This window comes from Anomaloglossus baeobatrachus, chromosome 3, assembly GCF_048569485.1.
Source record: "Anomaloglossus baeobatrachus isolate aAnoBae1 chromosome 3, aAnoBae1.hap1, whole genome shotgun sequence".
Lineage (NCBI taxonomy): Eukaryota > Metazoa > Chordata > Amphibia > Anura > Aromobatidae > Anomaloglossus > Anomaloglossus baeobatrachus.
In genome coordinates, this window is record NC_134355.1 from 182,990,276 (window position 1) to 183,009,136 (window position 18,861).

General features: G+C 43.3%; 1 protein-coding gene across 1 annotated transcript in view; it reads right to left on the minus strand.

The window, feature by feature from the left end:
* THBS2 (thrombospondin 2) overlaps positions 1 to 18,861 on the minus strand; it is a 227,897-nt gene that overhangs the window by 23,359 nt on the left and 185,677 nt on the right. The window contains exons 17-21 of the mRNA XM_075339620.1: positions 9,446 to 9,680; positions 4,557 to 4,784; positions 2,594 to 2,865; positions 2,409 to 2,506; positions 1,605 to 1,744 (exon numbers count right to left, since the gene is read on the minus strand). Of these exons, the coding sequence (XP_075195735.1) occupies positions 1,605 to 1,744; positions 2,409 to 2,506; positions 2,594 to 2,865; positions 4,557 to 4,784; positions 9,446 to 9,680 (973 nt within the window). The remainder of the gene's footprint in view (positions 1 to 1,604; positions 1,745 to 2,408; positions 2,507 to 2,593; positions 2,866 to 4,556; positions 4,785 to 9,445; positions 9,681 to 18,861) is intronic.

Below are 18,861 nucleotides of genomic sequence, written 5' to 3' on the forward strand. Positions count from 1 at the left end.
GCTAGAAAACCATGGAACACACCAGAGAGATCAGGGATAAAGTTGTGGAGAACAGTAAAGCAGGGTTAGATTATAATATATAGCCCAAGCGCTGAACATCTCAATGTTCAATCCATCATCAAAAAAGGAAGAAATAGGGCCCAAATGCAAACCTACCAAGACATAGCTGTCCACCAAAACTGAAATCCCAAACAAGGCTAGCGCTCTGGAGGATCTACAGAGGATCTGTAGACAGGAACACTATTGGTGGAATAACCCACAAATCTGGCTTTTATAGATTAGTGCTAAGAAGGAATCCATTTTTGAAAGCAAGCCATACTAAGTTCCATTTGCAGTTAGCAAAAAGCCATGTAGGGGACACGGCTAGCATGGGGAAGAAGGTACTCTGGTCAGATGAAACCAAAATAGAATTTTATGGGCTAAATACAAATCGCTATGCGTGGTGGAAAACTAACAATGCACATCATCAACGGCCGCAGCCATTGTCAGTTGATGCGGCAGCTCCAAAACTGAGCATTTCTGACTGCCTGCTGCCACCGCCGAGACTGAGAACAGCTGATTGGCGTAGGTGCAGGGTGTCAGACCCTAGCCAATCAGACATTGATGAGTAGTGGCCAACCTCTTTAATAACTATGTAACAATTTTAATTTGTATCACGGATAAAAAAATGTCATTCTACAGATCTATGCTTTAAAGCCTGTTATGCTGCTATGAAGCTGGCCGTATTGCTGGAACCAGCTTCATCTCCCAGCAGTTTGACGATGAAAACACAAGGTAAGAACACAGTTCAGGTCAGCAGCTTGCTGCTGGCCTGAACTGTCAGTCTAAAGGAGGGCATCATCTACTGCAGATCAAAAAGTCTGGGTGGTGCACTCCTAAAGAATAGGAAATAAGACACCAAACCTCTATTTTTTCTCTTTATTGTCCAGTTTTATATGTGTAAATATGATCATGACATTTACTATATAAACAGATCAAAGCATCTACATTTTTTCAGCTTTAGAGCATGTGAATATGTTGAGTATTTGGTTGCAGAAATGTCTGCATCATTTCTGCATCTCTTGGCAGGAAAAACAGAGGACCTGTGGATGGAATGCTTGCAGGACCTTTGATACATGCCTTCCTCCCATCTTTCCCTACGGCTGGTGGCATTCTGTATCGCTGGATGTGGTGAGTGTGTGTGTGTGTGTGTGTGTGTGTGTGATATCTGATTTGTGTGTATAAGTGTGTCTGTGTGTATGAGTGATTGAGCTCGATCTGACGTGTGTGGGTGTCGGTCAGAAGAAGGGGAGGCAGCGTACAGCACCCACCAGAGGTCACAGGGAAGGCCAGGGAGCCACGCAGACATATGGGTCCTGGTAAGTATGAGTCTCTTGGGAAGGGGGGGGTCTGCTTTTTGGGGGGTAAACTTACCCCCAACCATTTTTTCTCCAAGAATAAAAAATTCTCTAAAAATAAGCCCTAGTGCTTTTTTGGGGGCAAAAAAAAGTATAACAGTGTTGTTTTTGGAAAAACTTGGTATTATATTCTTTTAAAATATGCTGCAGTATTCCTTAAAAAATACCCTAGTTAAGTATGTTTTAAAAAAAAAAAAAAACACTCACCTTTACATTCATACTTGAGATCAGAGAAATATACCAACTCTTGGGAGAAAACAAACAGTCCGAGCCGTCCACCTGCATATGTTTTGTCAAAGAGGGGGCCAGAGTCTGCCATTATTTGCTTTCCTTCATAGACTACAACTCTGAGGAGGAAAAAAGAATTACAATGTGCAATTTGCAGCATACTGTATGTGTTAAAAGAAATAGAATGAATATACTGTTTTTTATATATTAATATTTTTAGATTTTTCTTTATATAGATATTCAAATTATTCTGAATGTGTGGCTCAGTGATCTATTAAATCGTTACAGATTATTATGTAAAAAATGCAATCAATAACAAGTAATGAGTAAAAATATTTGTTCATGTGTACATAGCTTGTAAGCTTGCGAGCACGTCCCTCACTACTCTTGGTATCTGTTGAATTGTATTACTCTGTAATGTCTAATATTGTTGTACATGTCCCCTCTGAATTATGAAGTGCTGTGGAATATGTTGGCACTATATAAATAACAATTATTATTATTATTATTATTATTACTCATGTGGCTCAAATTTCACAATTAGAGATGTAAGTTCAGCTGGTTTAGCTGGACGTTAGATAAAGTTATCATATCCAAAGGAGGGACAACAGATTTTTTTGGTTGGGCACACTACATCTACTAAGGCTGATTTTTAAGGAGTTAATATAGATCAATAGGTATAGTTGGAAGCGCCGTGTCAGTTATGAGATAAATCTATCACAGTTTTAATGATTTTTTCAGCATTATAATAAAGAAAGGGAAGTTACATGAAAGCTCTCTTACCTGATATAGCCAGTCTTGGGTCTGTGTGTCAGATGCCACCTGTATGCAGTATAATCTTTCCAGCCTATATTCTTGGGGTCATGCCACAATGTTCTAACCTAAGAAATGTATGTTTCATTTTAGCACAAAATGCAAGAAAAGAATAAGCTTGGATAACAATAGTGAGATACAGAATGTATACACACCTCTCCTGGTGTATTTCCAGTATGCCAAAGAGCATTTCTTAAGTGCTCGCCAGTGCCTGTCGTAGAATTGACAACTTTAATGGAAACTCCAGAGGTACCATAGGCTCTAGATGGTGTATCTTCCCAGTATTTCTGTGTGATTTGTTTCCACATGAGAACATAAAACCTGCTGCTGGACTGATACCCAAACACAAAGCCAGCATAATCATCATCCCGATCTGTGTTCACAAAAAATGTTCCACTGAAGTCCACTGCACTGAATTCATCATAACCTAAATGACAAATAAATAATTGCATTATTTTTAACAAAGCACTTTGAATACTTATTGTTAATGTACAGACTAAGCACAAGATAACTTTTTTATTATACCTTTGTATATTTTTTTTATCTCTATCTGCCCCTCAGTGCATCCAGCGTCACATAGCTGAATGGGTGGTCTACTGCTATATGCATCAATAGAACAAGATTTGTAGTCTCACATCACTGATATGTCAGCAGAGAGCACCAAACACAGCTCAACAATGCACTGCCTAGTAATTACAAGCTCCCTTGAGAAGAAGTACAGTACAGGAGAGTTGAGCTTTGAGCAAAACCCGCTAACGAAAAGCAGGAGTGTACTGGCAGGACGCCAGGTGAGAGATATTTCACTGTGCCTGAATGACCACGAATATTGGAACTGCAGCAGGACGGTTCCAAATGCAATTAAATGAAGCCTGGAGGGGTACTCTTTACAGGGGATGAATAAAAAAAATGGGTTATTAGTTATATTGGCAAAAATTAATAACTATAAGATGATATTGTGATTTGGTGATTAACCCTTTAAATAGGACCTGTTATTAGGCAGAAAATGGCCAGTGTTTGCTCTTATTTTATTCCTATGCTTTCTTGAGTATACAGCTTGTTTTATTTTATTTTATTTTTTTAAATCCACCATACGGATCCAAAGACATGGGCCTATTTATTTGGAGCTAATTTTTGTAGTCTTTACAAAGGGGCATGGCACACAGAATAATAAGGCAGACTGGCCCAAAGATCCCAATTCCAGTGGTGTGTCACTTACTGGGCTGCTTAGTGTAGTTTTGATAAAATATCTGCTTAATCAACAGGAGATTATCATTTGAGGACTACTTGGGGTGCTGACAGGTAGTCTAGCATATTCATAAGCTCTGTAAAATTGCTAGATCTGCAGCAGAGAAAACATTGATTTTATCAAATTGACAGCAAACAGCTCAGTAAGTTACACATAGCTGGAATGAGGGTCTCTGTCTCTACATTATACTGCTCTCAGATAAGGTAGCAAAAACCTGGTGACAGATTCCCTTTAAATGGAATCTGTCAGCAGGTTTTTGTGATGTAATCTGAAGACAACATGCTATAGGGGATAACACAGAAATTTCAGTGATGCATCTCTCTCTCATAACTGTGTGCTGTTTACCTGCAATATTTGTTTTAACTTCAGGAGATTATCATTGTTTGATTAGGTCAGCTAGAGGTTGGCTAGTACGACTCGCACCCTGCTGTCATTAGCACCTCACTGTCTATAGACATTGTATATATAGAGCATGGTGTGGGATTGGCAGCTGTCTCAGCTTTGCTAAATCTAAAACCTCTGATTGTGTCAGAACCTCTGCACCTAGTAAGCTAAGTGATACATTGTTGGATTCAGGGTCTCAATGCCTACATCATGCTCCTCTCAGATAAGGTAGCAAGAACCTGCATACAGATTCCCTGTAATGAAAATCCACATTTTTGTAACACAGTATTGAAACTCACAAGTCTGAAAAAAGAGAAACGTCAATCCAGCTCAGCCTATTCTATCACACTTATCCAGAGAAAGGAAAAAAGTATTAACAGTATAGTTCACAAATGCATTGTAGCCAATGAATGAATGAATGTTACCCAAACTTCATTCAGGCAGACTGACCCCAAGAAAATAAAATATTAGGTATTACATTTACATACCCACAGCTATTCCTGGATCAGAATTGGCAGTCTGAACGAGTTCTTTCCCCTGGTGGCGTATGACCCAATTGGGATCAATCTGTGCAGTCCCTTTAGGATCCAGAGGAACCATTTGGAATTTTCGAAAATCCGTTTCACTAATTCCACTGTTTTCAGGGCAGACATCATAGGTGTCAGGAATGCTATCATTATCAAAATCATCTTTGCAGGCATCACCCCGGCCGTCACCTGTGAAATGAAATATCATATGACATTAATACCCTGTATGTCAAAAGCAGCCTAACACTTTTGAGAAGAAAAGAAAAGCTAAATGAATTTGTTTCACATAAATCTCTATTCATCTTTCCGCCTTGATGTGAGTAGTTTTTGGCAGAAATATTGGAAAGAGTTAGATCTTCCGACTTCATTATATTTTGGCATGCTGCGAGGTATGTAATTTAGAAATGAATGGCTTAGGCCTTTTATCCCCGACATAGTTGCCTGCAGGAACATTCCATAATGGATATTTAATATCAAGTGCATACTATTGTGGCTTCACTATCAGGATCAAGATACTGTAAATCACAAAATGAGCTTAAGGCCATATGTGATTGCAGGTGAAAATGAGTATGTTTCACAAGTAATGCAGGTTAAATGACAAGGAGATCATAAAGTAAAATATACAAAAAAGAAATGACTGAGCCCCACAATTTGATTTGTTGAGCTATGTAGGACCTAGTAGTTCTTAAAGATTCTAACCTGTTTCTCAACAGTCCCTACAGGAGAATGGCCATGCTTTAATGCTTACAGTAAGGCACCACTGTGTTTTTTAGATTTGAGCAGACACACTGAAGTATCTATGTAGTCAGTGACTTCTATGTTGCTGCATATTGCCAACCAGTAATTGTAATAATTGAATGGTCATTAGCATCATTTATTTTGTTGAGATTAATTAAAGGGGTCATCTCATCACAATCAATCCCTTTAATGTAAGAGCCGACTGGAAGAACACCTTGTCACTCTTCGTCCAGCTGAGATTCCCTGCATACAGCTGATTTTGCTGGTGGTTGTGGTTTCCCCTGCAGCAGCCACTATAGTGGATCTGCATTATTGCAAGTGGCCATTTTTATCAATAGCTGCCCAGAGTGTGAGATAATGCTAAGGTAATGAAGGTAAACAAAACTTGTAATATCTGTTTTGGTTACATTCAGTGATCTTCTGAAGACCTCACTCACAGCACCAATTATAAGGATGTGTTCACATAGCATTTTGTCATCCATTCAACTGCTCCGTAGACGCCTATCAGAAGTGGACATCAAGATGTAGTCAACTATGTCTTGGTGCCAGCTTCCAGCAGGCATATACGACAGAAATAGACATCTGGAAAAGTACACTGTGATTCCATCTGCATCCCCATAGTCAATGGCCCCATGAGCACAAATACGCCCAAATCCTATTTTAAGGGCTTGAGGGCTTTGGACGTAGAATTGAATGTCTTTTAAAATGCTTTGTGAACATAGCCTTAAGGCCGCTTTACATGCTACGACATCACTAGCAATTGCTAGCGATGTCGAGCGCGAAAGCACCTGCCCCCATCGTACATGCGATATCGTGTGATCGCTGTGGTAGCGAACATTATCGCTACGGCAGCGTCACATGCACATACCTGCTCTGCGACGTCGCTGTGACCGGCAAACCGCCTCCTTTCTAAGGGGGCGGTTCGTTCAGCGTTACAGCGACGTCACAGCAGCGTCACCGAACCGCCGCCCAATAGAAGCGGAGGGGCGGAGATGAGCGGGACGTAACATCCCGCCCACCTTCTTCCTTCCTCATTGCGGCCGGCCGCAGGTAAGGTGAGGTGCCTCGTTCCTACGGTGTCACACATAGTGATGTGTGCTGCCGCAGGAGCGACAAACTACTTCGTACACCGAGCAGCAGCGATATTCGAGAATAGGGGGGCATGTCACCGATGAGCGATTTTGACCGTTTTTGCGACGATTCAAAATCGCTCGTAGGCGTCACATGCAAACACATCGCTCAAGCGACTGGATGTGCGTCACAAATTCCGTAACCCCAACGAGATCGATTGAACGATGTCGCAGCGTGTAAAGCGGCCTTTAGTCTCACAAAATATACATTTTACCATTTAGCATTTATGATATGTTAAAGAACTAGTTCCGGTAAGTATTTTTGCCAAGCTATTAGAAAAATGTGATTTTTATTTTTTGCAGCAGTCACTATAAGGCTGGAATCACACAGTACTGTGTTGTGTAGCACAAGACTTCTATGCAATAATGACAGTAAATTATTGATATCTAGTTAAAGATGAAAGGTTTTTTAGACTGTAAAGTCTATCACGAAATGTCTTCCTCAAAAGATATATTTTACTTGTATCAAATACAGTGATGAGCTTCAAGAAAGTTTACAGCTAGAGGCGTTGTGTCTTGTATGTTAAGAGACAGGTACAGGAGCAAAATGATATGTAGGAAAGGTGGGAGAACCGTACAATTACACATGAAATCTGTCATATCTGAGCATATGCAGAGAAACTGTGGCTATCAAAGATGGCTCTGCAATGTCTCTATGTTATGAAGTAGTTTTATATTTTTATTAATACTCATTGGTACCTAACAGACTAAGAAGCAAACAGAAAATTATCGCAATACAGTGAAAGCTGTGCATTTCAATGTGGTATAGAATTTTACTACCAGACTTTGATTGTTAATTTAATTTATAATTTACTGACGTACAGTTACATTTATTCTGTAGTTAAAATGCTCTTTGCACATTGTGATTTTACAATAAATTTAAAAACAAAATCACAAAAAAAGAACTGCAGCCGTAATGTGCAGACCAAGCATTAGAATCTACCTTCAATTGAATTTTATGGCGCAACATAAACAATGACAGCCAAGGCCACCATTCCTTCATCACGCTCTAAATTTTGCTCTGCTGTTTCCATCAGTCATGTTGGGTTTAGAACAGATACTTTGTTTCCCCTAAAATAAGACAGTGTCATATTATTTTTGACTCTAAAAGATGTGCTATGGCTTATTTCCGTGGGTTGTCTTATAGTGTCAGTGAGTGGGTAGTCAGGTAATGAAAAATTACCTGACTACCCACTCACTCCTTGGGGGGCTTGCACCCGTCTCTCTCCTTCCCGCTATTTTACCTGCACCTTATATGGAATAAAAGCACTTTTTGGATCTTGGATGGTGTATGCCGTGGTTTTCTACTTCATGGACTCTTATAATGAAAAATTAATATTCTCCACTTATTTTTGGGGTAGGTCTTTTCGAGGAAACACTATTTCACCAGATTTTGCAATACAATGTAAAAAGATCTCTTAAACCTGATGAGGCTGATGGACCTACTTTGAAAACTCATGTGGGAATGGCTGTATCTCCAATTTTTTTAAATGTTCCCTCATGATATTAAAGAACAGATGGACTCATAAAATGCTTATGTGACGCCTTGGCAAAATCAGGAAGTCACAGATAGGCCCCTGCATAACACCGTTCCCTCATTAGGAAACACACAGCCAAACCATTAAACCCTAGTCACCGCCTTCGGGACAGATAGGCACACCAGTGGGTGTGACCAGGTGGTTGGTGCACGCCCACCCAGGGGTTTAGACAACCCAGGGCAGGAAAACAGTCAGTCTAGTCTGAGGTTCAGTGAGAGTGGAGGTCAGGCCTGTGTGTCAGGCCTGAAGTAAACTGACAGGTACCAGGGTAGGAGCCCTGGTGCCTTGGCTAGGAGGCAGACAGTGGTCTCCGTCGACAGGAGACGGTAAGACGGCTCGGTGGAACCAAGGTGGACCGGGACAGGGTTGTAGCCCACCGGTACCAACACGGGGAACCCACCCGGAAACCGTAGCACAAAGGGGGGTACTCGGACCCTGAAGCTCCAGAAGCCAGAATCGACTGGAGCTGGTTAATTAACCGATTGAGGCCAGGACTAGAGGTTCTGTCCCACCCAAAGTCCCTCATAGAAGACAACAGCCCACCGATTAGGGATAAGAGATCACCGCCAAGGCCCATAGATACCACAGGCCAGCGTCTGCGTGCGCAGCTCCTTAGGCCACATGCAGCTGGGAGCGGACTCCTACGTTTCACACTAGGAAGTCTTTACTACTTAAAGCAGTGAAGGAAAAGGATAGAGACCACCAGCCGGGTGGGGGACCAGAACACAACCAGCCACGGCACCGGCCACCGCCACCTTGGTTTACCAGAGACTTCTGTGTGTTTCTAACTGTGAGTACACCAGCACCCCCTGAGGTCACCATCCCCTGCACGCATCAACCGGATCCCGGGGTCACCATTCCTGCCCACGGAGAGGTTAACAACTCGCTGCACAACATCTCCCCCGGGTTCCCGGTAACAGCAGTGGTGGTGTCACACCCCACACCGTGGGTGGCGTGACGAACTCAATACGGCCCAGTCCGTACATTTACAACCCCCCATTTATTCGGCATGTCCGCGAGTCCCCCTGAAGGTCCGGATCCAAGCAGCGCCGGCTGCTGGCACGGGGGCGGCACACAGCTTTCGTTTAGGGTTATTTGGCCATTTGCTGGTTATTCTCACATGGCTTTTCAAAGTAAGTGCACCAGCCACATCAGATTTAAGAGACCTAGTAAATAATATAAGCAGTTTGTATTTTAAAATCAGGTGACAGATCTACCAGGGCACAAACGTTTGCTAACAACAGTCATATATGTTAGTAGGAAGCCAACAAATAAGTGAAATAAATCAATTCATTTAATAATTCAGTAAGCAAATCATAATTTATGCTTAGATTGTTTTTTTCTCATTAATATTGTATTCTTGCTAAAACAAATAAAAAATGTATTATGTACCTATACTGTATATCTAACATTTAAGACAAGAGGTTTTTCTATGGTATCTTACCATCAGAATCCTTCTGGTCAGGGTTATAGACTAGACGACAGTTGTCCCGATCATCTGGGACACCATCATTGTCATCATCTGAATCACAGGCATCTCCCCTTCCATCTTTATCATGATCTGCTTGGTTTGCATTAGGTATATAAGGACAGTTGTCCAAATTGTTCTGGTAGCCATCCTCATCAATGTCTTCATTGTTATCACATTTGTCTCCCACAAGATCATTGTCCACGTCAGTCTACAAGAAATACAATAATCAAAGTACAGCTGAGTACATAACTGGTGTGAAATACTAAAAATCACCTAGAGATCTCTTGGGTAGTGATGGGTGAACCTGAACTGTAAAGTTGGGAGTTCATACCAGACACCCAGTATCCATGCACGGACCCTGAACACAGACTTCTCAGGTAAGTGCGTGTAACTGTTCAGGTTCGGCCACCCAGATAAAAAAAAAATTAAAAAAAGGATAAAGGAAGCAAAATGGGGATTAAACCAGGAGAGTTATACTTACCGAGTTTCTGTGCAGCTCTCACACTGTTTCTGGGTTCGCACATTAACTCACTGTAGCTGTCTGAGTCCCCGCATTGATAAATTGGAGAATGAGGGTTTTTCTCTTTAAATAAAGGATTTTTTTTCTTTATTTTGTGGTTATTTCTTTTTACTTACTAGATAAGTAATGGGGTATCTCATAGACTCTTCCCATAACCTTGGGCTTGATGAGAGCTGTGATTCTTTGACAAATCACAGCTCTCATTAGCCCTTATATATTGCCATGATTGCCACTACTCCAGGGCAATGCGGATGAGTCGGGTAAAGCACCTGGATTGGAGCATCTAATAGATGTGCCAATTCAGGGAGGCTGCAGACGGATATTTTTAGGCTGGGGAGGGTCCAATAACCATGGGCCTCCCCAGCCTGAGCATACCAGTCCCCAGCTGTCTGCTGTGTCTTGGTATAAAATTTTGGGGACCGCACGCTGTTTTTTAAAATTATTATTATATTATTTTTAGTATTTTGATTCACAGCTAAGATAATACACACAGCTGTCTGCTTTATCTGTGCTGGGTATAAATATATGGGGGACCCTACACCATTTTTTTCAATTATTTATTTATTTTTACATTTCACTTCAGGGACCCAGATAGTTATTGTGAGGTAAACCAGTAAGAGAAACTGTCACACCGGTAGTCTGACTGCAACTAATGACAGACACTGTCACAGAGGGAGGGCATGGGAAGGAGTACAAATTCATGAAGTTAATGAACAAACCAGGAAGTAGTGTGATAGCCATGTGGAAGTAAGTAAAATTGTCCTGCTTTAATCCCCATTTTGTTTCCTTTTACAGCTTCCAAGCCCATACTAACACCATTTTACAGCATAAATTCAAAACAAGTCCGGATCCCCATAGACTTATATGGTGTTTGGGCTCCAGTTCAGGTTCAAGTCCAGTCACGAAACTGACTTTATTTTTAAATCTGGTGGGGCCTGCCAAATCCCAAATCTGCAGGTTCACACATCGCTACTCTTGAGTGATAGAGGGGCTGCAATTGCAACTTTCATATGCACTTTTACAAATTGAGTAATCCTAAAATAACTCCTATGCATAGCTGAATGTGTGAACAAAAGTTGCTTTTGTATTTTGCAATCTAGAAAGTGCACAACAATCTGATATAGGAAAACTAACTGCCTCTACTGATGTGCAAGAGCTCAGATAGTATTGTCAAGGGGTATTCCCACCTCAGCAATTCATAACTGAGATGGGAACATGCGTCTGTATAGCGCAACCAGAGTTTATTCCAGAACTGTTATTCACTTTATACTTGGTATGGTGTCCTCCTCTGTTCTCTGTTGTTTCCCTACCCAAACATTCTTTTGTTTTCGTACCTAAACATTCACCCAATATACTCAGCACTGGTGAGAAAAAACTACTTCTAGCCAGTGGCGTAACTACCGCGGTCGCAGCGGTCGTGATTGCGACTGGGCCCGGGAGGTTAGGGGCCCGGCAGCCGCCAGGCAGATCAGCAGCCAGCTCCTGTCAGTGTGAGAGGAGCCGCGCTGATCTGTCACAGACCACCCGGCCGCTATTTGACCCGCTGCCGCCGCCGACACTAGGCCCCCCTGCCTGGTGTCAGCGGCGGCACCGGGGCCCCCTACCTGGTGTCAGCGGCTGTGAGATCTCCCCCGTCACCGCGCACAGTAATGATGAAGCATAGCGCGGCCAGTGCCGCACTATGCATCACCATTCTCCCCCTGTGCGGTGACGTCACTCCCGAGCGACTGCTGTGCTGAGTGCACAGAGTGCATGACAGGAGGAAGCCGACCGCAGCACCGGGAGAACGAGCAGCGGGGAGGACAGCAGCGGTGGAAGGAAGAGAGAAGGTGAGTACTTGTTTTTTGTTTTTTTTTTTAATATAAGTGAGTAAACGGTGGCCAGAGGCTTGGGAAGGCAGTTCTGGGGAAGCTGCATTATTATACATGGAAGCCTGGAGAGGCTGCTTTATACATGGAGGTCTGAGGAGGCTGCATTATATATGGAGGTCTAGGGAAGCTGCATTATTATACATGGAGGCCTGGAGAGGCTGCTTTATACATGGAGGTCTGAGGAGGCTGCATTATATATGGAGGTCTGGGGAAGCTGCATTATTATACATGGAGGCCTGGAGAGGCTGCTTTATACATGGAGGTCTGAGGAGGCTGCATTATATATGGAGGCCTGGAGAGGCTGCTTTATACATGGAGATCTGAGGAGGTTGCTTTATACATGGGAGGTCTAGAGAGGTTGCATTATTATACATGGAGGCCTGGAGAGGCTGCTTTATACATGGAGGCCTAGAGAGGCTGCTTTATACATGGAGGTCTGAGGAGGCTGCATTATATATGGAGGCCTGGAGAGGCTGCTTTATACATGGAGGTCTGAGGAGGTTGCTTTATACATGGAGGTCTGGAGAGGCTGCATTATTATACATGGATATAGTGGGGGAGAAGCTCCGCGTCACTGATAAGTAGGTGCTCTGGGGCAAAAATGATATGCAAGCTAACACAGGTACTATAATTTTTCACGCATATATTCCATGTATGACATTGATTATTCATATATACATCACACATATATATAGCTTGTCTCGCTAATACATGTCTTTCATTGTAGTGAAGTATATATGAGACTCCATGCATTTTTGTAATTATCAGCCTCTTAGCCAAATGTCTACGTACATTTGATATTGCATGATAATAGTCCATTGTGACGAAGGCCGGAGGCCGAAACGTCCACTTTGTTTGGACCAAATTCATTTGTTCTGAAAGACATTTAAGAACCTGATATAAAAATAAAGAAATTTGCATACTTAATTACCGCATCTTGCCTTTTTCTGGGAGTTGTAGTGTGCCGGGGTTATCTTTTTTATTATACATAGAGGCCTGGAGAGGCTGCTTTATACATGGAGGTCTGGGGAGGCTGCATTATATATGGAGGTCTGGGGAGGCTGCATTATTATACATGGAGGCTTGGAGAGGCTGCTTTATACATGGAGGCCTGGAGAGGCTGCTTTATACATGGAGGCCTGGAGAGGCTTCTTTATACATAGAGGCTTGGAGAGGCTGCTTTATACATGGAGGTCTGGGGAAGCTGCAATAATATACATGGAGGCCTGGAGAGGCTGCATTATACATGGAGGTCTGGGGAGGCTGCATTATTATACATGGAGGTCTGGAGAGGCTGCATTAATATACATGGAAGCCTGGAGAGGCTGCATTATACAGGGAGGCCTGGAGAGGCTGCATTATACATGGAGGCCTGGAGATACTGCATTATACATGGAGGCCTGGAGATACTGCATTATACAAGGAGGCCTGGAGATACTGCATTATACATGGAGGCCTGAGGAGGCTTGGTGCATTGTTATACATGGAGGCCTGGAGAGGCTGGCTGCTACATTATACATGGAGGCCTGAGGAGGCTGGCTGTATTATTATGCATGGAGGCCTGGAGAGGCTGGCTGCATTATTATATATGGAGGTCTGGGGGGCTGCATAATACAAAATGAAGGACACCTTATACATGGAATATAGGGGTGCATTATGCATGGAGGAGTATGGGGCTGCATAATGCAGTATGAAGTTTTATGGGGTTGCGTTATAATACATATAGGACTATGGGGGCTACATTATAATATATGGAGGACTATGGAGGCTACCTTATACATGGACTATGGGGGTGCATTATAAAACATTGGGGACTATGTGGTGCAGTATCATATATGGACAACTATGGGGTGAATTTAATACATAGAGAACTATGAGAAATTCATGATAATAATTGAAGGGCTACTTTATACATGGAGGATTATGGGGGTGCATTATAATATATGGAGGACTTTGTGGTGCAGTATTATATATTTGTCACGCTCCCGGTGTCCCAGCAGCGCTCCTTACCCACTGGTCCGGTCTCACCATCGCTGCACTGCTCCGTAACCACTGATCCAGCCCACGTGTCCACCGGTCATGGCTGCCGCTTGTGCTCTCCTGAGTCCTGCTCCTAGTCTCATGAGTCTGACCCTGAGTCTTAGACTCATGCCTCTGTATAGGACCGGGCCACGCCCACTCTCCTGGTCTTATAGGCCCAGCACACCTGCAGCAGGAAATGACATGAGGATGTGCTGGGTATATAAGACTGGCCTTTCCATGTGGGTGGGGCCTGATCAACGTGTCTTGAAGCTTAGTCTTGTGAGCTAAGTGCTCAGGTCCCCTTGTGCCGTGTCCTGTTACCAGTACCACTGCCTGTCATTACTACCCGGCACTTGTACCAGTATCCTGCACTATCTTAAAGAACTCCGTGACCCTGGTGACCTGGTTATACCTGTCCCTACCACGCCACTGCTCCGGCTGCCGTGTACCCTGCCTTCCGGTGGGGTGCATGGTCCAGGAGATCCACCTCCTGGGCCTACCAGTCCTCCCGGCCCTGACAATATTGAGTACTATGGGGTGAATTATAATGCATGGAGAACTATGGGAAATGCATTATAATACATGGAGGACTATGGAAGTGTATTCTAATATATGAAGGGTTATGTGGGACCCTTTATACTATTTGGAAGGCTATGTGGGTGCCATTATTGTATTTGGAGAACTATATACAAGGGCGGACAAAGATACAAGCAGGGGATGGGAACGTTTTGTGCTGAGGGAAAAAGGCTCTTTTCCCTCAGCACCCAGCTTTCCCATGCTCTGCTATACATCTTCTCTCAGCATCCAGCTTTCCCATGCTCTGCTATACATCATTTCTTAGCACCCAGCTTTCCCATGCTCTGATATGGGAAAGCTGGGTGCTGAGGGAAAGATGTATAGCAGAGCATGGGGAAGCTGGGTGCCGAGGACAAGATGGATATCAGAACATAGGAAAGCTGGGTGCTGATAGAGGGATTTCAGATCATGGGAAACCTGGGTGCGGAGGGTAAAAGCCAAGTGTCAGCATCATTATCTCGTACCCCGAGTGTCAGTGTCATTATCCCGTACTCTAAGTGTTGGTGTACATGGAGAGAGGGCCCAGGTCTGAACTTTGCACCGGGGCCCATCAAATTCTAGTTACGCCACTGCTTCTAGCACACCATTTCTTGCTGGATGACCAGTGCAATAGTAGAAATAGGTGGCTGAGGAGCTAGGCTCAAGAAAATCTAGGTGTTAGAATCAAGCTACTGAGCATGTGTGACCAATGACACTGGATACATGGAGCTGACATTTTAAAAAGGAATGTAGAGAACATCAGGGGGACGAATAACTGGAGCGAGGAGCATATTTTGAAAAACAATTTTAGTTGAAAAATTATTATATCTTGCATGTTCTAACATGGAAATGTAATATTAAATTTAAGGATAACTATTTGGTGAATTAATCTTTAGGAAAATTGTAACAAAATGAGGTTAAAAAAAAGACAATTTAAAAGTATCTCCTTTACAGTCAGACCCTGAATTAAAAAGGTCTTTCTGAATTAATTCTGGTGTAAAACTCCTTCAAATTACGCACACATTTTGGGTAAGATGAAGTGCAACAATTTTGCAATCTTTGACATTTTCATGCAAGTTTTGGAAAAAAAAATCAATAAAAGTTGCAGTGTAATTTCTGGTGAGACACAAACCAGTGATAATATGCCAATTAACCAATTGGGGGAATCTTATTCCTGAATACTCATTATTAAGACTGGCATATGAAAGGCCAGACTTAATGAATCAGGGTCTAACTGTGTTTCAATTCCCAAGTAAAGAAACAATGGTAAAGTCATTTTTTCATACAAAGAGCTCATTCAGATGTCAGTTTTTTCACATACGAGTTCTATCAGTATATTTCATGGATAAAAATTGGACTTATTGTAGTCTTATCTTGCTGTTCACATATCTGTGTATGTATATGGACCGAGTGATTCACATCAAAACACAGAGACATGTCTGATTTTGCAATTAGTCACGGATCAAACTATCTAAAAACTGGATAGCAGTCAGATGCCATACATGCACGATCTGTGTGCTGTCCTATTTCCATGTTTATTTGATTGGGAAGCTTAAGAAAAACTCTTGTACAAAAAAAATAATGAAACTGATGTACAAAACTGACTTAAATTGATGAAAATCTGATTTGCTCCGAACTTCTCTTTAACTAAATACTGATGGAAATTAATCAGTTTTTTGTGTTTGAGAAAAGTTACAGTCATCCGAATGTGCTCCGGTAGAAATTAACAAAGCCTAACTTTTATATCAGTTACTTAAAGGGGTTTTCTACTATTTATTAAAAGCTACCATATGGAAGACCTTATAAAAGACAAGAAGACACCATGTTTGCTCTTTGATGCTGCTCTGAAATTCTCAGCCAGACCAGATGTAATGAAGGCATGAGCACAAGTTTCCTCACGCTGCAGGCAGTGTCCTTGAACGTCAGGTTGTGATGTCATTATTTCTGGCCTAGAGACTGTTGAAACAAGATGGCGGATTTCTGGAGTAAAGGCTACTTTACACGCTGCGATATCAGTCCCGATATCGCTAGTGTGGGTACCCGCCCCCATCTGTTGTGCGACACGGGCAAATCGCTGCCCGTGCCGCACAACATCGCGCAGACCCGTCACACATACTTACCTGCCCGGCGACGTCGCTGTGACCGGCGAACCGCCTCCTTTCTAAGGGGGCGGCCTGTGCGGCATCACAGCAACGTCACTGAGCGGCCGCCCAATAGAAGCGGAGGGGCGGAGATGAGTGGCCGGAACATCCCGCCCACCTCCTTCCTTCCGCATAGAGGCCGGGAGGCAGGTAAGGAGAGGTTCCTCGTTCCTGCGGCGTCACACATAGCGATGTGTGCTGCCGCAGGAGCGACGAACTACATCGTTACTGCTGCAGTAACGATAATCGAGAATGGACCCCCATGTCACCGATGAGCGATTTTGCACGTTTTTGCAACGATGCAAAATCGCTCATCGGTGTCACACGCAGCAACATCGCTAATGCGGCCGGATGTGCGTCACAAATTCCGTGACCCCAACGACTCCGCATTAGCGATGTCGCAGCGTGTAAAGCCCCCTTAAGTATTGATTCTATTATCAGAATGGCTTCCCATCTGTATCTTTTAATATACTGTAGAATACCCATTTAGATTGATCCTAGTGGTTTTTCCTAATGCAAGATTTATACAAAATGGCAGACTATCAATTAGAAATATACATTTTTCATCACCGTGCCTCCAACTGCTTTTTAACAAAATGTAGATTCCTGAAATATAACAGTTATATGTTCTTTGCACAAGAGTAAGTTTGTATGCAAAGCATTTAGAGTGAGACGTGCAAGGCTCTGAATTTCACATTGAACTGTCTTGCCCAAACAAAAGCCTCTGGGTATGAATGACTGCCATTTACTTTCACAATTTTCAAGTATTCAGCCTGGAGTAACAGTCCTGAGCAGTTCTACATTCCACAGATAAAACTAAACTACTGAACGTGAAAGATTCGCACATCATAGCTTCTAGTACATGGGGTATTCTGTTGTTCATAGAAATAGATAGATAGATATATATATATATATATATATATATATATATATCTATATATATAATTGCCTTATTCTGTCTGTCTATCTGTCTGTCTGTCTTGCTCCAAAATTGTGTCCTTACGGTGACAACCAGCGGATTGGCCGCTGGCCTCGGCATAGCCCCGCCCCCCAAGCACGGATTGGCCGCTCGGCTCGCCCTGGCCCCACCCCCCCATGGATTGGCCGCTCGCCCCGGCACCCTGCACGCATTGGACGCTTGGCCAGGCCCCACCCCCTCACGCATTGGATGCTCGCCCTGGCCCCGTCCCCCCGCACGCATTTCCCAAACCCACACGGAGACGCCCGACACCCAGGTGACTGCTGCAGCACCCGAAGCCCACACCGCAAGACAAAGTGGAGATAAGCCACTAGCACACGTGTGCCGGAGCCGGCGTAGGCTGGTATCCATAGTACATATCGGGTAACTATAGAAACCACTTTCCTTAGTTACCGATGTGTAAGATGGTTACTAGCTTACCCCGGGCTCCTGGCACACGTCAGCACTGTCGCTTACCTTTTCTCCACTTTGTCGCATCCGGCGCGCTCCCGTGCACTGTGTACACTACAGTTGCCACGCGACAACCTCCGATCACGTGTTTTCATGTGACCAGGAAATTGCGGCGCAGCCACTGTCCTGTACAGTGTACGGTTACACACACACACACACACACACACACACACATAGCAGACACACATGGATACACCGACGCATACACACATAGCACACATGCATGTATATACACACACTGAGCACATATACACACATAGCAGACACACATGGATACACTGGGCGCATACACACAGCGCACATGCATGTATATACACACACACACTGAGCACATATACACACATAGCAGACACACATGGATACACCGACGCATACACACATAGCACACATGAATGTATACACACACACACTGAGCACATATACACACATAGCAGACACACATGGATATACCGACGCATACACACATAGCACACATGCATGTATACACACACACTGAGCACATATACACACATAGCAGACACACATAGATACACTGGGCGCATACACACAGCGCACATGCATGTATATACACACACACACTGAGCACATATACACACATAGCAGACACACATGGATACACTGGGCGCATACACACACACATGCATGTATATACACACACAGCAGACACACATGGATACACCGAGCGCATACACACAGCGCACATGCATGTATACACACACTGAGCACATATACACACATAGCAGACACACATAGATACACCGAGCGCATACACACATAGCGCACATGCATGTATACACACACACAGCAGACACACATGGATACACCATGCGCATACACACATAGCGCACATG